Source organism: Lissotriton vulgaris, chromosome 9 (genome assembly GCF_964263255.1).
Source record: "Lissotriton vulgaris chromosome 9, aLisVul1.2, whole genome shotgun sequence".
Lineage (NCBI taxonomy): Eukaryota > Metazoa > Chordata > Amphibia > Caudata > Salamandridae > Lissotriton > Lissotriton vulgaris.
The window spans coordinates 464,656,224-464,678,745 of NC_141697.1; the positions used below are offsets into that span (position 1 = coordinate 464,656,224).

The following is a 22,522-nucleotide window of genomic DNA, read 5'->3' on the forward strand; positions in this document are numbered from 1 at the left end:
TAGGGATAAGAATACAAATGGGTACTCTTCCAGCTAGCCTCAATCATGGCCCTCCTACTTTTCCTGCTAAATCGTTTCCATTTTACCTTTGGTGAGGGCTTTTCCTCGCCTCTCATTTCACAATATTAACTACTAGGAGCTAATATCATCTCTAGCTACATAAAAAAAACTTTGCCTCCTCTACTTCTGCTCTTAGTCAATAAATGTATAGTCTAAAGTGGATTATGGCAATGCACTTTATTCAGGCCTTCTACTCAATTTGGCATAAGGAAGTCCAGCAAAATCAGAACCTTACACCAACTGCTTTGCGGCCCCAAACTTAACCTAGGCCCGCAAAAAGTTGCGCTGGCTGCTCGTCTCTAAGCCCACTGATTTCAAAATTCGATGCATTGTTCATTGCAGTTGTTATCTATATAGACTGCGGGTCATCAGAGAAGAATGGATTCCCTACTCACTCTCTAAATTTCTCCTGGCTGTTTTAAGATTTAGACCCATCTGCTTGAAAGTCAGCACCATCTCAGTGCTTGCCCCAAATTAGGGAACTTCATGCCTCTTGAGCTATGCCAGTTATCCAAGAGGCAACCTAACAAGAAAGACATTAACACACACGTATTTTCCTGGCGCCTTTCTCCCACTGTTTCCCTGCTTTTTAGTAATGGGAGTACGAGTCAGGAAGCCCGCACAATAGTCGAAAAAAGTAAAAAAAAGTATAGTATGCGAGTATAGATGGGCCTACACTGACATTGTCATCTTTAAAAAGTAGTTTAAATACTTTTGTGCAAACCAGCAATATAACTTAATTCATATTAAGCTACTGCACCTCAAGTCAATGATAGCAGTAGTAAAAGCATGTAAAAACCTACTCCAAAGAGCGTTCACAAGCTAGCAACCGTGTCTAAGAGATTTCGCAGTGTTTCAAAAGAGGGAAAGAGGTGTGAAAAGAAACGAATTACACTAATTTCGAACGGGGATGAAATGCACAGTGTGCAGATGACTAGTTCTCTTAGTTTCCCCTTCATCCCTTGAGGTCAAACTTAGCCATGTTCATTGCAAGAAAGGTCAATGGGAGGGGGCAGCAAAGCCTCTGGGGGTCAGAGTGGCATGAACTTTCATGCCCTTTATCCAATACAGGTACTCACTTATTCTGCAGTCGGGGCCAGCAAAGCCTGGTGCACATTCACAACGAAACCAATTCACACCGTCCACACAGATGCCTCCATTGTAACTGTAAAAATAAAAAGAATAAAAGTTATTCACATGAATTTAAAAAAAAATCTCATGCCTGATAAAGATAAGTAAAAGCCAAAACAAATTGCGTTGCACAAAATGCTATTCAGTTTGCTTAAATTTAGATCATATAAACGCACACCTCATTATTTATGACAGAACACTTCAGATGGTTGATACCATAACAAATGAAACGCTCGAAAAAGAATAAAATATCAGTTTAAGTGCTATATAAAATCTGATTAATTACCCAAAGCCCAAAACTTAGGACATGCAATATTTGTGCTGGACAACTTACCAAGGGTGCGGGTTGCAGTCATTTGTATCTGCAAATTAATGGGGCAAAAATATCAGCTTGTCAATCATAAATGTAATCTAAAAACATCATTTATGTTATCGGAAAAACAGAAACAAAAATACATACACACATAATGAAAATAATCGGGAGTTGCCGTACCATATTCACTAAGACCCTTCATGTATCCCAACAAACTGAGTCGCTGCAGTATACAGGCTCAATTACCATTCAATTATAATTAACCCTGGCACTGTTCACTGAGAAAGGCTCCAGAATTAGAAATCTGGGCACATAAATTCTAGAGGGTTGTGTCAAACTGAGCTGAACAAGGTGTATAAAACAGGCCCACCACAGAACACACACACCACATCCAGAACTAATAAAAGAGAGAGAGAGAGAGAGAAGAGAGAGAGAGAGAGAGAGAGAGAGAGAGAGAGAGAGAGAGAGAGAGAGAGAGAGAGAGAGAGAGAGAGAGAGAGAGAGAGAGAGAGAGAGAGAGAGAGAGAGTCTCTCTCAAATGTATTCTGCTTGTCCATTCACCATGGAATCTCCTCCACCTATGGATAAACATACACTGCTCTCTTTAATAATAGACTCTTTAATAATAGACTCATTGAGAGGTGTCATTTCACTATCTAGTTTACATGGTTTGCCATAATTTGAGACAATTATATGAAAGTAAAATTATTTTTATTTTGTTACATGTTCTGCAGTTAAAACCTGAAAGAATGAGCAAAAAGACATAGGAAACTGGTTTTACATTATTTAGATCAGTGATTATTTGGCAAAGAGAGAGATAGATAGACTTCTAAGGGCACTTGTGTTGTCTTAAAACATATATAGATATATATATATACACACACCATTACATAAACCCTCGCCTACTCTGATGATGTGTTTGCAGGTGCATTTAATGTTGGAGAAATTTGTAAAGAACTGAATTGACTAGTGGGGGGCTGCCCTCTGAACCCTTTTCTCAGCAGGTTACTGCATAACAAAGACAAAAAAAGCGCTTTGGGATGTCAGACGAACGCGTAAATCGCAGGATGTGACCGACACCTACAATGGCACTGTTCTTTTGTGTCTTAAAATTGTCCAACTCTATTCTCTTGGGAGCAGGCTCGCGCTGTTGGAGGCTTCCACAAGCAGCTGCACAATTTACTGGATTGGAATTTTACGCTTGATATTTTTTTCTTTGCAATAATAGCCCCATCCGGTTTAGAAGGTCTAATGTTCCTTAAAAGAGTAACACTCCATAACAATTTTAAACAGGTAGACGTAATGTAATATCTAAATGAAAGAAGAAACGAAGCACTGCAGAACAGATGTAGCCCGGATTCAAACATGTTAATTCTTGACAGAATAGCAATTTATGCTGTGCCCCACCTAGATAAATCATCACGCTGGTATGTTGCTCAAATACATAAAACCTTGTACAGAAGAACATAAAACCGCCAATTCTCAATTTCTTGACAGGAAGCAGTAGGGAAACCTCCCTTGCCAAAGTCTACGGTTTAAAGACAAAACAAAAAAAAAGCGTTCCAAGTAGAAATTATTCTTAAGAACATAAAACAATGTGTTTGGGACGAGCCTCAAAACGGAACACATAAAGGGAGGAAGTGCAGGTTTGTGCTGGCAGGCGCGAAGCCTGCAAAACAATGTAATCTTAGTTCATTAGACATGAGCCATCGTACCCTCTAGCTACCTCCCACCCAGAATGACTCAAGTATGTTGGCATACGAACTAATGGCCCAAACACGTTCTGTACCCGACACTGCTCATATCCGCATGGAAGGGGGGTTGCGGGGGTGCAGGGATGGGGAAAAGGGGTCACGTCTTACTCTGTGTGCAGGTCCGGCCTTCCCAGCCTTCTTTGCAGACGCAGGAAAAGGAATCTCCGTTGCCCACACACGTCCCGCCGTTCACGCAGGGGTTGGGAGCGCAACTGCTGTTCTTAGCTGGATTTAAACCAAACACAAACAACAAAACATAGTTCAAACACAGGTGAAAAGTTTTAATCCCTGTCTATGAGGATCACAAGGCTACATTCTAGTTGCTCAACTGCAGAATTAACGTGTTGGAGCGAACATTCCACGCTTCCACTAGCCAATGTACAGAAACGCGATACTTTAGTCTAATTAACGATTTTCCCCTATGCCAGGCATTTTACAGGGCTTCACTTAAAGGAAAAGGATATTTCGAGCGCCCACCTATGTTGCAAGTGCTTCCCTCCCATCCTGGAGGACATAAACAGCGGAAAGTGTCTCCAGCATCATAGCATGTCCCGCCGTTGCTGCAGGTGTTGGCATCGCACTGATATTCACCTAAAGGGACGAAAAACAGACGTTAATAGAAGTACATTTTTGTGTAAATTCTCACTAAACTTATCTTAAACCGTAAACACAATCTCCGTTCTCTCCCCAAACCGCAAAAACAAAAAAGAAAAAAATCACTTAAAAATGGGCAGAATCTAATATACAAGCTAGAGAGATTTTCAGTTCTTTGCGATTTAGAACTTCAACCGTGGATACAAAACGTGCAAGGAGGTTACAACGGGAGATCGCCTTCAGGTTAGAAAAACTTAAAGGTTTTAAGCTTTTAACACGACTCAAGTCAGATAGGCCTAATATACGAAGGGTTATTGGAAACTAACTGGGATAGATATTTAGACGGGGAAATATTACCCAGTGTGCTCTTTAAAGGTGAACTGCAAAAGACAAGTAGGCATGGGCTGTGGCAGTCCTGGACACTGATGCACCCCCACTATCCCCTCAAAGCTGTAGAAAAGCAGGGACCAAAGCTTTATTTGCACTAACCAGAATAGTGTTATAGTGTCACATTTGTACTGTTTCAAACCCCCAACAAGGCTGGGAAGTACTTACACGACCACTACCTTGGCACGCTGTTAGAAAGGTGGTGGGTGTTAAACAACTTCTATGGGAGATGTTGGGTGAGGCGATTGCGGTTCAGAGACATGTTTAAATTATTGTATAGCAAGCAGCGCTATGTATCCGCCAAGGAGAGACTCTATGGATAAACAATGCACCCAGTAAATGAGGACAGGTAACATAGTGAGAGTTCGGGGAGTTAAACGCTCACTGCTGAGGACAGTTTCAATACTTCTGGATGCAGATTCACATTATGTAACATCACTCAAGTTTTCGTCCCGGATTCAAAGAACCTCAATGAGTTTGGCAACAGCAACACCATTGCCTGGATCAGTGATATTCAAAGTAGGGCCCGGGGCCCTCCTGAACTGCACATGCAGCACTGAGCTGCAGTTTACTTCAGAAAGGACTAGCGTTCGGAAAGATGTTAAATAAATGGGGCAGCATTTATTTACAGGCTAACTGAAATAAAGGAAAATAATCTAATAAAGTATCCTGCAACATTTAACCACCCACAAAGCCCCACTCTCATCCTGCTAGCATCAATGCGGCCCTCGGGCTCACCACACACCATACTTTGAGGCTCTTTAGAACATGTTTGTATCTATGGCCTGGATTATCAAACAAGTGCATGCCTCTGCTTTCGCTGCTGAGCAGCGTGACAGGACGTGCCCTGTACAGACCCTGGCTGTGTGCATATGTGGAAAAAATAGAATTGCTCCCTACGGATCATGTACTAGTGACCCCACAGACAGCAAACATGCAGCTGCATTCTTACTTTCTCTGCAGGGGACTGAGACCCGAGAGGAGGGCCTGCAGGCACCCAAGAAATGTTACATTTACTGATTAAACCACCCTTAGAGGAGCTTTAAGGGCTCCCACCTACAAAAGGCCGACAGGCAGGTCCTGCCTATAGAGACACCAACAAGTTGTCACCCAAGCCCATCTTTCGGAAGGGGGAACTGACTTCCCTTTCCCCTCAGTTCTGGGTCACAATGTGTTACTGCAGCCACCTGGGGCAAGGCTCTGAGTTTCCCACATGCACCCCACTCAAAAGTGCTCTTGCAATACAAACAAAAAAGATCACCTTAAGCTGATGGGCATAGATGAACACCCATGCAATTTGTATTCTGGACAATATAAGCGTCAGCAGACACTTTGGTAATACTTAAGTGACTCAAGAATGCAAAAAGTGGCCATAAGCACCCCCTACATAGATCCCAGGGACACTACCATAAACACTCCTTAATTTACGGTGCAACAATATTAAGAAACCGTGGTAGCAAGTAAGATACACAACAGCTAATATTTCAGACAAGACAGAAAAAGCAACATTTGGGATATAACATTCTACGTAGGCGGTCAACTTTATCTTTAGACTCGGACACAAGATGGCTAATTTGAACATACTTTCTGAAAGGGGACCCAGACACAGCAAGCTGTACAGAAAACCATGGGACAGCGTAGGTAGCAGCACTGCTGTGTTTGTGTAGGAAGGTTGAAATGTTGCATGGGCAGTCATGCAAACAATACTGCAGAGAACAACAGAGGTCTTATAGAAAGGAAGGACATAGGAAAGAGCCAAAAAGCAGCTCTCCAAGGTGTCTATACAGAATTATCCTGAAATCTACAAGTTTCCATACAGGGCCATGGTGGCATGTACCATTTGAGAGCTAGCATGTAAGTCCAGCATATAAATATACGACTGACAAGTGCTGTTGTATATCAAACTTTCATAACAAAAGGTTTGGTGTTCAAACTGGGAAAGAGGGGGATGTAGAAGGGCTTTTTTGTGGGGTGGGGGTACGGTGGGATTCATCTTGTCCTAGAGTTAAGGCTATCATGAGCTTGAAAATATAGTCCAGAAATTCAGGAAAGAGGTATCAAATTGCCAAATACAGAGTGTAAAAGCTGAGGGATCAAGAGTCTCAAGAGACTGCAAAACACCCAAGGAAATTAGTATAGATCAGGGCTTCTTTCCTTATTTTCTTGGCAAGTAGATGATAATGATAGGAAGCAGATATGAACGTTGGTTTTGTGCATTACATAAAACCACAAGGCTAAGGGAAGCGAAATGAGTGCTAAAACTGAAACCTCACATTTATACTCATGATTTTTTGAAGGGCTTTTGGAACATTTTTCAGAAAGGAATAGACAGTAAAGGCTCAATTTAAAAAAAATAAAAATAAAATAACTGATGTTGACATTGGGGTCTGGACATACGACTTGCTCCTCCCACATGAATATAACAAATCGGGAAAATAATGTGAATCCGCTTTCCAATGTTTTACTCTTCATCACACAAGTATGCTGTTACCCCACAGGCAATATAATGGTGAACTTAATTCACTGGGTGAGGTAAAGTAAAAACCTGGTGACAAGAGCAGGAAAACGATAAAAAAAATATAAACGAAAATACAGTCTTCTGTACTGAACTATTAGTGTGTAAAGGTTTCGGTACAAATTCTGGTAAACCCCTCCTACACAGCAGAGGAATGGCAACGCCACAATGAGTAAAACAGGACCAAACATTTCTGTTGGTTAAATACAACATTTTAAAAATGGATGTGAACTTTGTATGAGAGCATGCATGGGTGGGGTATGGCAGAAGTGACACCATTACATTTCAAAGCTTACACAAAGTGCCCAAATGCAAATGTTGTTTTTTCATACTTTCAAGATTAAATATCTTGGACAATATATATATTCAGCACAGAATGCAGAGGTAGCCTGGTCAAAAAGGTCGCTCAGATTAAGTTCATTTTGGGTGAACTGACATTTTTTCTATGAAACGTTCTGCATTAAAATGAAGAGATGAAGTTACTCTTCATTGTATTACAAATCACATTTCACCTAAAAAATCAGTTTCAAATGCCTACATGATTGCCATAAAGAAGAGGAGCCCAGCAAGGATGTGTAGGATACTTACTGGGAAGGACAATTAAGAAATATGTGAAGGGAATGGAGCAGTGTCCGATCTCACCAACGAGCTTTTTTACTAGTGTTGACCTAGGTCTATAATCCGAAATACTTTAAAATAAAAAGTCAATGTGTAAGAGTCACCTCCATCATCAATTCAATTATAAAGTATATTCTTCCACAACCACTATTTACTAGAAAAACACTGACACTTACGTGAATGACACGTTTTGCCTTTCCAACCGTTTTGACATTCGCAGTAAAAATCATTCACTAAATCAATACATCGGCCTCCATTATGGCATGGATTGTGATGACAGTCGTTGACATCTATGTAGAGACGAGAAACCTCTATTATTACAGGTAAAATACAAATTATAGCAGGCAATGCAGTATAGATGAGTCGTGCGACTTACACAGTAAAGCATAACATATTCTTTGAGTTTAGTGCGCTCCAGTATTCTTTCTGAAATGGAAAATACATTCTAGCCCCACACTAGTTCCAAAAGACATGGCTCAATCTACAACTTCAGGTTTTTTTCTCAGCCTTGACAAATGGTTGAAGGAAACTGGTGTGGTGGGAAGCTGTGTGGCTCTATGAGATATACAATGTGAGGTTATGCTACTGTGATGATGACGAGAAGTACTTCTCCTGTACAGGGGCAGAAGGAAACCAGAGCAAAATATATTATAAACATGACAGGGCCACACAGCCTTAGAATGCATGCCCCTGCGACCTATTGTTACATAACAAACAGAGTTTATGACGAAGACTACCAAGCGACTTTTCAGAAGTAGTGTAGGAGGCTTCACTTTTAACAACCTAATAAGCACATGCAACAAAACTGCAACTTTACTTGAAGCTTCAGTATAACAATCAATTCTTTTAGCTATTTTTAGCTTCTTACATCCGTTTCAAATGGCTTTTCTCAAAAGAAACAGAAAGGATATTGTCCTGGTTCAAATGATAAATTAATGAATAATGTTGGTGAAGAGTGCACTCCAACAATGACATTTTTCTGTGTATTGCGGTATATGTGCTGTGTTGGTGATATGCCTGGGGAGCATATGAATGAAATACCATGAAAGTGGCCTAGCCCCAGATGGCGACTAGGACTCCAACACAAACTACTTTGTTGAAATTCAAACATTCAATGCAAATTTTTCTTAGGAATCAATTCTTTATAATTCAATTCTGTCACAAAGGATTTACTTGTGCTTCTATGTGATTTTTTTCACGTCATGAACAAACAATCTTACATCAGATCTGAAAGGCAACAACAACTTCTTGTATGCAAAACAATTAAAAAACCCCAATGCATTTCGGGACAATCATTGATATCCAGAGGAAATCTTGAACCAACAGCTTAACAAAGTTAAACTTTTACCCAGAGCACAACTGCTAGAAAAAGTGTCAAAGAAACCACAGGGCAGAATGGTGTTCGTATCGAAATATTCCACAGCATCCACAGAGAAAATAACTATTATAAACAAAAGTTGGGTACTCTTGGAGTCTGAAGCGGATGTCAACAAATTATTTCAGAACAAACCATTGTTCGCATATACGCGAGCTCAAAACCTAAAGGAGACGTTAACGAAAAAGAAAAAACAACCAATCACCACACCAACAACGGGCAAAAAAGGTACACACAAAGGTTGGAATTGCATACATTGCAATAAGGTCATAATTGGGGAGGTGTTCTTCCATCCCAGAACTAGGTAAAAAATAAAACTTAAAAGTAACACCAATTGCAACTCAGAAAATGTCGTTTACGCAATAACATGCCCATGTGGGCTGCTTTACGTAGGCAAAACTGAGAGAAAAATGAAAATTAGATTGACAGAACATAAAAGTAAGATACGCACAAAAAACAGCAGTTCAAGTTTGGCGGTGCATTGGGAAGAAGAACACCATAACATCGCACAACTTAAATTTCAGCTCATAGAGCAAGTTGTGAAAATACCAGGTGCGGACAATTCAAAAAATCTCTTACAGAGAGAAGTCTTTTGGATAAAAAGATTGCATGCCAAAAGGTCTAAATGAAAAATTGGAAATGGCATATTTTCTTTAACTACCCTTACCAGGGATTAAGATAACCATTGTGGGATCTCCACTACAACGACGCTTTAAGACCCATCTTATGTGGAAAACACACACCACTAAGGCACACAGACATCTCACCTTTGATTCATAGTTATAAAAGATTACTTTGGTGTACTGTTGACCATCTATTTGCATTGAGAACGTTAAGGTATTGATCATGATTAAGTTACGAAAATGTATTGGTTGATAATCATTGTGTTTTTGTATTTCCTTGGTTTACCTCAATGCATTGCAATTGGCTCAAAAAATCTCCACTGCATGTTTTCACACTAATCTTTCACCACCTTAGTATATCATCTTCGAGCACCAAACTATTTATGTGTACACAGAACTTAGAAATATATGCATCGGTTCTGAAGATTTATTCGCGCCGACATTGAAATCCGGGAATATACACTTTGGCTTCCTAAGATGCATTCGTACCGTTCCCTTTAACTACGCATACTCGCGCTGTCAGGAAGTTTACATACAGTCCGTTGTTTAATTTTGTTGCCCATCGTGATCATGTGATCACGTGATCGAGTGGTTAATAATACCAGAAAGGAAACGCAGCAGTCATGGCTACTCGAAATCGCGCTGCCTCACTAGGCGAGGAAGTTGGTCCGGCTGAAGTCTCCCGACGGTGGTGTTAAAGCTCTGAAAGGTGAGCTTCATTCAGAAAGAGGTGTGGTGAATCAGCGCGTGTGGGCAGTTTTTTGGAAAATGAATACGGAACCAATGGATATAGCACATGGGAGTTCCACTTCCCGGTAGTAGGTTTCGCATCACGCTTGTTGTTGAGTGTGTCAATGTATAGAAAGAGCACAGTATTCGACTCAGAAGGTTTCTCCTCATGATTGTCTTTAATTTCGTAGGTTGACTCGGGAGTTTGTATACACATACGTGTACTCAGTGGCAAAATTGGAACGCTCTGGCGGTTAGTGGTCACATTATCATCTGTGTTCAAGTAGGTAGTTTTAATGTCATAGTTTGGCTATTGACCCCATACTATTGGTACTAACAGTCCCATTTATACAATTCTCAAGGCCACTTCAACATTGGCAATTCTTCAGAGCACCAACAAAGTTGAGCTTGACCAATATGTGACTGACATTCTGATAGGGCAGTTGACTCTTAGGTTTGTTCTAAAGTTGTTTTTTTCAATTAACAGGTGTAACACTGTCTAATCATTCAAATCTCCAGTAGTGAAATCGATTATCTAATCACAGGTATGTTGAATCTTGAGATTGGGCTTGATGGCCTGTTTTGATGTAGAGATGATCAGGAAGAATTGATTAATACTTTGCTTCATTTTCATTGTTGTCTTTCAGGTGATCTAGCATATAGCTTTGAACGGAGAGTAAGTACAATAGAGTTGTCTAATCACTGACACTTTGCGTCACTGCGGTGTGAGCTGCATGATAAAATATTATAATCACATAAAAATTACATTTTTACAGCCAACTAAGTGCTTCATTTGAAATGTTTCCTTTCTTTTCACAGAATACCCCTGACGAAGGAACTAATTGTCCTGAAATGCATTGGGTTTTTTGTAATTGTTTTGCATACAAGAAGTTGTTGTTGCTTTTCAAATCTGATTGTTGTGAAAAAATCACATTGAAACACAAGTAAATCCTTTGTGACAGAATTGAATTATAAAGAATTGATTCCCTCAAAAAATTTGCATTGAATGTTTGAATTTCTAAAAAGTAGTGTGTGTTGGAGTCCTAGTCACCATCTGGGGCTAGGAGACTTTCATGGTATCAAATTATAATTTGACACTAGTTTACGACCAAATCGAGCATTACTGTGGGAGACATTTTAATGTAGGCAAACACACCTATAGCTGTTCAGTAGAAAGCGTTTGGTGTGGTTGAGGAAACTGCTAGAGTGACATGGTTACTCTGTACTATCTTACCGAAGAAAGTGTAGTAGTATACTGAGAAAAGGGTAGACTTTATTATGACCTAATGCATGAGGGCATCTCATCAGCTTTGCAGTCTGCTCATCTACTTTGGCTTACTGCCATAGCCTTTCGAAGAGGCGCTCATCCAGGTTGCACCTTAAACCATCAGACTTGGCAAAAGATTATTTTTGGCTTTTTTGTTTCTCCGCAGCATGAATATCACATTGATAATGGGACTGAAAAGAAGACGGGGCTGAATACATAAAAGAAAATATTTCTCAAAAAAGGCCAGAACTAGCATATTCATCATCTTCAAAGATTCTCTTTATTTTAGGAAAGTTGCACCTATTATGTTCCTCGTCTGTTTTGCAGTGGTAACTGAGCATACAAACCGAACACATGCTAAATGCTCACACACCCTATTGACAAAGACAACTGCAGATGACCCTTTTACCAATGACAAATACCAGTTCTGGATAAAAGATCGAATTTAAAGATCTACATTTCAAATTCAATCACAAAACTGGAAGCTTTCCTTCTGGAGGGCTTGCAGAGGAATTTCAGAACCTGTTGATGAATAAAGAGGTCAAGTGCATTCCCACATATTAAAACACTACATCTACACCAGCTACATCCTGGTTGAGAAAGGTCCAAAAGCAGACTTTTAATGAACCTCTTATCTGAAGAAAATCACGAGAAATTAAGGACGCAGGAACTCCATTAAATGTGTTCCCTGCCTACATCAAGGAGGATGGATGCACACTAGACTTACAGGACATTTACTTAAATGCCCCAACCTGTCTACACACAGAAGCTTCCTTAACCCCTTGCATGCTGATGACAAACCCAGCCGTCATGCACTACGGTGCTCGTGTGCTGATGACGGCTGGGGTTCGTCATGGCCCGCCCCTGTTCATTTGTTTACAGCACAGGGGCGGAAACGGGCCAGCACTGAAGGGGTTAAAACCAAACTATACGCAATTCTACCTTTTATTCTGATGCCAACTCCTCATGCCTTTTCAAAGTGAAGCGCTTTGGTGGCAGTCTTCTCTGCTAAAAGGGAACCTTCCTCTACCAGGTCACCATCTTAAAAGGGCATCTTGTCCACAGTCAAACAAATTACTTCTGGGGGCTATGTTTTTTCTGTGCATCATTCTTATACTAAAAGCCAGATTGCACAAGACCTCCCCAAGAATGCTTGGTATAGCAACAGTGATCTGGGGTAACAATATATAAATGAATCAATCACTTTTGCTAGGAATCCAAGGAAAATACGATGCAAGTGGTCACATGTCCACATACTCCCACTATTCAAACTACAGTGACTATTCTTTTCTGCAAAATGTTACTAATATGGGCCAGTAGATGACATAAGGTAAACAGCTGGCCAAAAACAGGAGTACTACATAAATTAATGTTGGCATTGAGGCTAGTTCATCTAGTTGTCAAATCAATTCTCCAGTAGGTTATTTTTAAGGTGAGTCTCCTACTAACTGAAAACATCAACATTTCTAAGCATCTCTAAAGAAAGATGCAATGTCCTTGGGTGAGTAAAATAGTTTTGATCTCCTATGAGGATTTTCATCTCAACCAAACTTCTCGGAGCCTCTAAACTGTGGCAATCCTCCTTTGGTGTGGACTCTCCAAATATAGGTTTTTGCTATGAACCACTGAAGTGTATAGAACATTTCTAAAGTAGAAGTTACATTCTTGAGTAGCCTAAACCCAAACATCAATCCCACAGTGTGCACTTATGGGCTAGTTTTGCTTGGTTTTCGTACTAGTCTAATAGGATATTTTGAGATTTTCTGAGTATTTCTACTGCTCTAATTAATTTTTATTCAGACATCTTGCTTCATCGTCGTTTACAGAACAGGATTTCTTTAATAACTTTTGACACCCTTACCCGATGTTCTTTATTTTTAGCACTTTCTTTCTTTTTTTTATTCACCTCTGTTTGCATCCTTAAATTCTTGATTCCTGCATCCTTATTGTCACTTGGTTAATTACTCATCTCATATTTGCACATATTTCTCTTGCCGTTTTGTCTTACAGCTCAGGCCTAAATACCAAATAAGAGAAAATTACATACTTAAGAAGGGCTAGTTTAGTCATGTCCCATCTGTTTGGGCATTGTTGAGTCCAAGTCAGCAACCCACACAAAGGCTGTGATTTCTTAGGGAGTTCTGATGCTTGGTGCCAAATTAAAATAAAAACCCACAAAAGTGTTACATTAATTGCCAATTGCTGGGGAAGACCAAAAAGAAAAATGAACTCTTTTCTAACCTGCCAGTTGGATTCCCTACACTATTCTTGTCCCCGTGGAATCACCTAGTGCTTCCACTGGGCCAAACTGAATATAATTTCAAGTTCAGAACCCTCAACCGAGTTTTTGTGTTCACCCAATAACCTTTTCTCGCTTTCTTAGAAGAAAGCTTGTCATCTGTGTCTTAGAGGCATCTTAGTGTATGCACAAATCATGTTAAGAAAACATACAGCACCAGAGTACTAGGTGCTTATGGTTAATATTTTGCACAAAAATATATGTAGGTATACCAAAAAATACAAAAAAATAACATTCAATAAGTTATCAAGAAGGTGAAATGAAAAGGATAAAACATATAGACTTCACATTAGAAAACATGTTATAACTCTACTAAAAAGCAGCTGCATTTTAAATATTTCACAAATATTGTATACATACTTATGCCACAGAATTCTCCTTCCCAACCATTTGGGCAAAAGCATCTGAAAGAATCTATTTCATCTATGCAAGTTCCACCGTTCCTACAAGGTTTCCCAAGACAGTCGTTGATATCTTTAAAAAAAACATAAAATCACAGTTGGCACAATAACTAGGATACAACAATGTATATTAGGAAAAAAAACTATCATAATCGAGTTAGGAGTATGATTTTAAATTACTGTGCTGAAAACAGCTATATAATTAATTTGTTAAAATACTGAATAAGATGATCAATGAACATGTCCGCTATGGACATTCAAAACTTACTTTCATGGCAGTATTTCCCAACAAATCCCTTTCCACAGGCACACGTGAAATTTCCTCCTGGTTGACTAATGCAACGTCCGTGTGGGCCACAAACATTAGAGGAGATGTATCGGATGCCTTCCTGGGTGGCATTAGTGGAAATCTCTATTGTACAGCTGTCTATAACTAAAATTAGAAAGAAAGGTACATTTGCCTATTAGAAAAAAATCACTAGTAACAGAAGGGTTATTAATTCCAACAAAGTCAACCCCGCATCTCCTTCCAAAGTTTAAAAGAATGGCAACATCAAACCTAACTTCACAGGGTTTTACAAATGGGTTTTCTTGGCTTTTTGACTGTTTTGATACTTAATTGCATACATATAAATTAATGTACATTCATGTCTGAAGGTTGGCAGTAAAAACATTTTCTTTTCACTAGAACGTTTCCTTCAAAGAGCGTTCTTCCAAATCTTATAAGGTTTTCTAACTGCGTCATTTTTCACATCATGATGACCATAGCTCTATATAAAACTCAATCTTGAGTGAATTAAGGCTTACCTTTACAGGAGCTGTCCTTGCAGTGGTCTTTAAGGCGAGAACAATTCTTTCCATCATAGTCATCGGAACATGCACAGTAATAATCATCCTCTAGGGCATAGCAATGAGCTCCATTCTGGCAGGGATTTGGTTCACAAAAATCCACGTCCATCTAAAATAATGAAGAATTAGGTGTCAGAAAAACAGAATCTAAATGGGATTTCACGATCGGGATCGCCTTCAGTGTTCAATGTGATGACAGGGATAATGTGTATGTGAATACTTTATCACTCAGCAGATAGTTCTGAACAATTTGCACCAATCTCCCTTACACAAGATGACCACATTCTCAAACATGTAACACTACATTTTCTAGAATCTTCAAACCACATGCCTTCAAGTCTGAAGAACCTTCAGCATTTTTAAAACGAAAAAATCCATCAGAAAATTCAAGAAAAAAAGATAATCTAAAAAAGGGTAATTAAACCATAAAGAGGTTTTTACTTCCCAGGAGCAGGCGACTAAAGAAAAAGACGGAATTAGTAGGCAATGAGCAAAAATCTGTTATTTCAACAGAGAGTACCCGAGATGCAGCGTTTTAGTAATAAATTGCTATGCACCTGTTTGGAACATGTGCAAAAGGCAATGTCAAAGAAACTAGTGGCAGCAAAGCTCTATTCATTCACTCATACCAGAAAGTAAATGTCAAAAGAAGTGAGAAGCAATGCCCCGGTTACAGTACTGTACTTCAATCTCCTGGAAGGGATGCCAAATGCATAGCAAATCAAGATGTTAAAGGCTGGCAAAAATTATTTTAGAGAAATAATAAACCAGTTATCAGAATCAACATCAGTATTAATCTCTGTCACATTTGAGGACCTTGACATTCACTTTCAGAGAGATTTAGGTTGAATGTTACAGAGACTGCAGGCCCATAAAAAAAACTCCAGACTTTTGGTTTGGTCTACAAAGTCAACCCCAAAGTTCTCTTTTTGGTCTAGTCGGCCATTTCCTATCATGGGATGCATTGAATTGTACACCTCGAACTAGAGCTTTAGAGGACTTTACAAGTGCCAGTTATAAAATCTCTTGTAGGCCAAACAGAGGTGAGATGCTGGAGCTTTATTTCAGTTCAATTGCTGCGCTGGAACATTCGACTCTCTGTGAACCTCTATAATCCATGAGCACTCCGATGTTTTCTTTACAGTTCATTTTGAACAATTTATAAAGAGTAAAAGGTACACTGAGAAGCAACCTTAATGCAAGGGGAAATAACAGTGCACTGTGGCCTTACATCAATAGTGATTTTTTTGCTGCGCTCTCAGTCACAGCCACAAGTCTTTCTGTTATGCCAATGATAGTGAGAAGCCACGGAGTGCACCTCACTATTTTGGGCAGCCCACTGATCATGTCTGAAAGTCTTACTTTGGAGTGATACAATGGAGATGGTTCTGGCCTGGAAGGGGAACTGGATGGAGTAATGGAAAACACCATGAATACATTGAACAAAAGGAACCAACGTCATTCACTAAATGTGAATCTCATTTAATCACTGGACACTTGCTGCATAAAAAGACTTATTAAAGTGACTGGTCCAGAGTCTTCTTATTAAATCATTTTAAGAAATCTGCTTAGTTTAGCATCACCCGTTGAGACCATGGCTCTCTGTGCAGTTGCTTTCCAGCTGTCATTCCCACACTAACCAATACTATGACACAAACCCTACATTTAAAAATCCTCAAATGTCTCTTTTCCCTACAGATTTGTTTCAGCACAAATCTAGGTATTGTGCAGGTTGTTAATTGTCCTTATTGAACACCTGGGTCGACATAGCACAGGGCAGCGTGGCTAGCAATTAACACAGAAATGTTGGGTTATTTGTAATAACTTGGAGCCTGGAGGTAAAATCCTTTCAGTGATTATTTTGGCGATTATTGCATAACAAATGGAGTCATACCGGACTTGCAAAATTGTCTAAAATGAATGCATCTTTTTCAAATAATATATAGAAGCCAAACACTGGTATAAGATTTGCTTGGCAGCAGAACCGTGATTAACCGTGCATCTAGAACTGTAATATTTATTCTATTTGGATCGGTATGTCTGAGTTTGAGGGGGAAGACTACCCCTCACACGTTGTTATACTTCAACTCTACAGAAGTACTGGTTTCATCATTAAAATAAATTGCAAAAAGATTGGCGCCTGACCCCGGATGCACATCAAAACACCTTCCCAATCGACAAAATCAACATGAGCCAACTTACTAGACACAGCAATGTTTGGGGAACTGAATTGTACACAGAGGTGGGTTTAAAGCTAATTATTGTATGTGCTGCAGAAGACATTTTGACGCAAAAATGATTAACTCCAAATTCAGTATGGTTTCAGACAGTTCAGGGAGATTTTATTCATGGAATAAGTAAGGTGAGCAGTGACACCAGCCAGTTGTGTTAAACCCCGCTCGTACAACTCAGGGATATAAAAGCTATGTTTTTTTTATATAGAAGAGAACGGCAAGAAACCAGGAGAACATAAATATTTACCTCAAGGGGATGAGGGTTGATAAGAAGTCTACCCTCCATGCAGATTCCTCCACTTGCGAACTTACTTCCCTCAGACACTGGAACCAGAAACACTTTCATAACATCAAGAGTGAAGCAGAAAGGTCATGTTATCGGGAACCCCATTTAGTCAAGGGACCAGAGGGGGTAAATTATCACTCAGTTGGTACATGGGCAATTTACATCACAAAAATCCATTCCCAGTTGCAAGATCATCATTTTTGCCTTCTCATGACTACATTAATGCAAACTATGCATGAAGTGCAGTTTTGCATAACTTGAAATAGATGATCATGTAAGCGAAATTAATTAGATGTGTCCAAACAACATCTTCGTGGCAAAACATTCCGATGTTGCGAAGTTTTGAACAGCATTGCACAAAAGGGGAAGCTACAATCCTTAAATGATGCAAGCAAATGGAGATGAGAGAACCCATACTGTCGTTATTAAGCCGGCAGGAACTCGAATTAAAAACCAAAACGGGAGAGTTCATAAAAGACAAGATGGCATGGATCACAGGGACAAAATGGAGGTAAGAAGCGCAGAAAGGAAAACTTAAAATCAAGAATCTACAGTGCATCAGAACTTTCACCGAAAGCATCTCAGTTTCCTCAAACATGTACAATCATGCAGTACGTTTAAGATTGCACTACTTAAAACCAGCCAAGATAATTTAAACAACCCACTCACGCCTTAGGCTATTTGGCACAACACCTACCTTCAAAACATTTAAAAAAAAATATGCTAAACACATTATACGTTCACCGAATACTTTCATAATTACAGCCTTACTTGAAAGTGGTTAAAAGTTTGCCTTTGTTACTGCACTTAGGAGAAAACTTGAACCTCAAACAAATCTTGAAACATGTGAAGGTTTACAAAGTTGCATCCTCTTAAGGGAGCTGCTCTTATATGGCCATCTCGTTTTTTTCCCGCTGTAGTTTGTAATTCACAAACACGGTACTTGCCTCCGGTCGCATTCTTTTTATGGCTAATCTTTCTATATGCAGCTTCTCCAACCTTTAAATTCCCCTACATGCCAGACTGGATCCGGAAACTTTTTAGCAATTGCTCCTGCTTGTTGTCAAGTGGCGCCACTGGACATGGTGGTAGCCTCATCCTGCCTCCAGAAGCAATGGTGCGGAACTGTATCTAGATGTCATTTCACAAGAAAGCACTGCCCAACCGTTAGAAGTGTATTGTCCGTGACAATGAGATCGCAACAGTGTGCATAATCGGACATGCTGCCTCATTAACACCTTGGTGTCTACTACATAGAATGTACAGACGTTGGGAAGGACAGGGGGGCGATGGAGGGGTGAGGAATCCGATATAAGATGGAAGCATGCATCAGAAATAACGTTACCAAAGGTAAGTAACTTGTGTTTTTGATGAATACTTCTAACAGCATCATTTTCACCTTCTGAATAGATACCAAAACACTACTTCCCAAAACGTGGAGGGTATAAGAAATAGACTTCACACCAGGAAATCCTGCAAGACCGAGCAGGAAAAATGGCTCTTCCTTCAGATGTGATATTCAAGACAGTAATTCCTAATGAAAGTGTGGACATATGCCTATGTAGCGGCCTGGCAGATGTGTAGCACTACAACGCCCCTGGTCAAAGCCATAAAGGTGGGCTTAGCTCTGTCAGAATTTGCTTAAAGACCCTTAAGAAGATCTGTCTTGGCTAAAAAACATAGCACATTATTATGCAGAGAACAATACATTTGGATAATTATACTTTTAGGCTGTTCTAATCTTCTTAGCAATGGTCAACCCTATAAAAAGTTGGTAATTTACCCAGTGCTTCCTAGCCCCATTGAAATAAAAGGTATGGAATTCTCTTGGGATCCAACTGATGCAACCTCTCCTATTCTTTTGAGGGATTTGGTCAAGAAAAGACAGCAGGGATAGTGATGGACTGCCACATAAGGAAAGGCAACACCACCTTTGGCAGAAAGTATAATCCAGTCCAGAGCACTTGGTTTCCTGGGAACAGGTGGAAGTATATTGTGGTGACTGATTGACTGAACCTGCAGTTCTTTGACAGGCCTTATAAAAATGATTGTGATGAGGAAGAGTCTCAAGGGTCTGTAGTATTAAACAGGAGCAGTGCAAATGAACAAAGGGGGCGCAGATTAGTAAAGTTAAGAACTAAAATAAAGCCCCACTGCAACATAACAAAAGGCGTAAGAGGAAATCTGTATGTAAGGTCTTTCAAAGAAATCTATCACATCTGCCGATTCAAACGAAGAGGGCTGCAGGTAAATGTAAAATGCTGGAAGGGCAGACAAATATCCTTAAGCAGTGCCCACTGCAAGACCTTGTTGGACCAAAGATAAAACAAATAATAAGCCATCCAACAGTTTGATCTGGATCAGTATTGCTGGTGCAATATAAATCTGTAAATTTGTCCCAGTGCCCGACATAGGCAAACTTTGTCGAGAGGTGCCTAGCAGCAAGGATGACATCCGCAACCTCGGGAGGGAGACTGACTGCTGTCAACTAACACTGCTTAATCTCCAAACACCGAGGTGCGGGCGCAGGACCCTGTCCTGCTGCTGTGACTCGAGACCCTCCCAAAGAGGTATCATGATTGAGGATAGGTGTTCATGCCCAGAAGTTCCAGTTATAACACTGTTCTTTCACAATTCGGGGCTAATAGGATGACTTGGGCCCAGTTGTTCCTGATTTTCTTCATAACTTAAGGCAGGAGAGATAGCGGAAGGTAGGCGTGCAAGAGCCCCAGGCTCAACTCCATTTGGATTTAGTCCCCAAGAGCCTTCTTGAAAACTACAGTGCACACAAGTTTTGACATTGCATGTTCTCTATGGTAGCAAAAAGACCTAGCCAGGTTTCTCCCCACTTCTGGAAAACACCTAGTAGAAACTCAGGGTGTAACTGCCATTCGTGATCTGCCAGCTGCAGCCAGCTGAGTTTGTCCACCCTGGCGTTCAAAGATTGTGTTAGGTGGCTCTCCATTAGGAGAATGCCCTAGCACTCCAGTCAGCTCCTGACACAAAGAGCCTTTTTGTACAGGCCCGCATTTAGTCCTGCTTTTTACAGAACCTCATGGTATGGTATGTCTTAACCTGAACCAGCCTCACTTTGATGGACGGAGAAAGGCTTTCCGCGCCAGGTGACCTGCCCAGAAACCTCAACAGCCCTCTGATCTCTACCTCTCTATGATAACCCCTCCATCTCAACAGTGATTTATCCTTCACCACCATCTGCTCTGGGTGGGATCTAAGCAAATCCAAATGTGGTTGAGACATCATTGCAAGTCTTTTGCAGTCCCCTCCAAAACTTGGATGGAATCAGATAAGGTCCCCTGGTGCTGGGCCCACTGAGAATTCAGGTTCCACTGAAGAGTCTGCATATGCCACCTGGCATAATAGACGAGCAGAATGCAGACTATTAAGAGGCCCAGAGGTCTCAGAGACAATCATGAAACACCGGAATCATAGCCTAAATATTCTGGACTCATACTGGAGAAAAGGCCTGAAACTGTACTGTATTCCGGATGAGTCTATTAAAAGAGAGCCTCTACAAAGATTCAGGTGTCAATTTGATGCCAGTAAGTTCACAACTGTCTAGAAGTTGTCTACAACTGACTGTGGTAAGCTCACATTCAATAGCCAGTCATTGAGGTAGACGAAAACAAAAATCCCTAATCTCAGAAGATGTGCCGCGACCAGCGCTATCGCCCTTGTTAACACTAGAGAACACTGCTGAGGCAAAAGAGGAGCATTCCAAATTGAAAATGCTCCTGGCCCACCTGGAACAGCAACTAGTGTCTGTGGGCCTACATGACAGATACATGAAAGTAAGGGTCCCACAGGTACAAAGACATCAAGCAGTCACCTCGATTCAGGGCAGACTAAGTCTGGGCTAGTGTAAGCATCTTGAATTTGGCCTTCCTCAAGAAGGCGTTCAGAGAGCCGAGATCTAAAATAGGACAACGGTCTCCATTCTTCTTTGGCACATGAAAATAGCAGGAGTAACACCCAGTTCATATTTCGTGGAGTGAAGGCTTTTCTTGGCTCCTTTAGTCACAAGAGCTAGCATTGCTTTGAGCAACATGGACATGCACTCCTCTTAAAGGTGTTCTGATGGGGATGAAACATGCAGTGGGTCTAAAAGGAATGGCAGGGCACAGTCTCTTTGGATGATCTGAAGGGCCCACCTAACAGATGTTATATTTTGCTACCTTTATAGGAAATATCTGATCCTACCACCCACAGGATGGTAGTCTGTGACCAGGTGGGAACTAAAGCAGTTTTAAGGCTGTTGCTGTAGAGGCCTAGAAGTTTGTTGGCCCTGGTGGGCGGGATATTGTTCACTTGATCCATGTCCCTGCACAGGAAGGACGGGAATGCCTTTCGTGTGGACTGTGGTCCTTTGCATTAGCAGAATGCTAACCCCCTGGAGTAGCCTCGAAAGGGGCAAAACTGTTGAAGATACTGTCTGGTTATTGACCGCCTCAGTCTAGACCCCATCAGCAATATGCCCTTGTTGATACCCTCTCACACATTTCTATTGCTAGCCATCAGAACTACCTGGACTTGGCTCTCAAATGTAGAGGAGTGCCTTGGCCTTGTACATCTAGACCACTCCGGAATGGCTATTAAAAGGAAATCTTTAGAGCTAGGATGAATGCTTTCATCTCATTCATCTTTTTGAGATGGCAGAGTCCAAGTAATTCCAGCATTGAGCCCTAAACATTCCACCTCTATAACCACCCCATCTCATCCCCCTACCAAACGCTGATGAGTTGGTCATTACAGTACCTGTGATTCAAGTAGACAGAAGGATTATCCCACCAGACGCTTGTAACCATCAATTGGTTGGTGTTAAAGGTGGAAAGTGCATATGGTCTGAATGTCTAGAATCTTATCGGATTGCTCTGCCAACCGGCGTTACAGGGAACCCCTGCACAACTACATGTGGAAAACCGCTCCAATGCATGATTCAATCATCTGGAACATTAGGCTATCACAGCATTGCTTGAAAGAAGTGGTCAAAGGCAAAAAGAACAATTGTTGGACAGAAAGCAGAACAATGTCATACATTCACCCCAGTACAGAGATCTGGGCCTACATCC

The 22,522-nt window shown here is 40.6% G+C and overlaps 1 protein-coding gene across 2 annotated transcripts in view; it reads right to left on the reverse strand.

The window, feature by feature from the left end:
* JAG2 (jagged canonical Notch ligand 2) overlaps nucleotides 1-22,522 on the reverse strand; it is a 300,244-nt gene that overhangs the window by 55,567 nt on the left and 222,155 nt on the right. For both annotated transcript variants that reach the window (XM_086937916.1, XM_086937917.1), the window contains 8 exons: nucleotides 14,874-15,024; nucleotides 14,335-14,499; nucleotides 14,026-14,139; nucleotides 7,549-7,662; nucleotides 3,736-3,849; nucleotides 3,367-3,483; nucleotides 1,526-1,553; nucleotides 1,140-1,225 (listed from right to left, as the gene is read on the reverse strand). In XM_086937916.1, coding sequence (XP_086794042.1) covers nucleotides 1,140-1,225; nucleotides 1,526-1,553; nucleotides 3,367-3,483; nucleotides 3,736-3,849; nucleotides 7,549-7,662; nucleotides 14,026-14,139; nucleotides 14,335-14,499; nucleotides 14,874-15,024 — 889 coding nt within the window. The remainder of the gene's footprint in view (nucleotides 1-1,139; nucleotides 1,226-1,525; nucleotides 1,554-3,366; nucleotides 3,484-3,735; nucleotides 3,850-7,548; nucleotides 7,663-14,025; nucleotides 14,140-14,334; nucleotides 14,500-14,873; nucleotides 15,025-22,522) is intronic.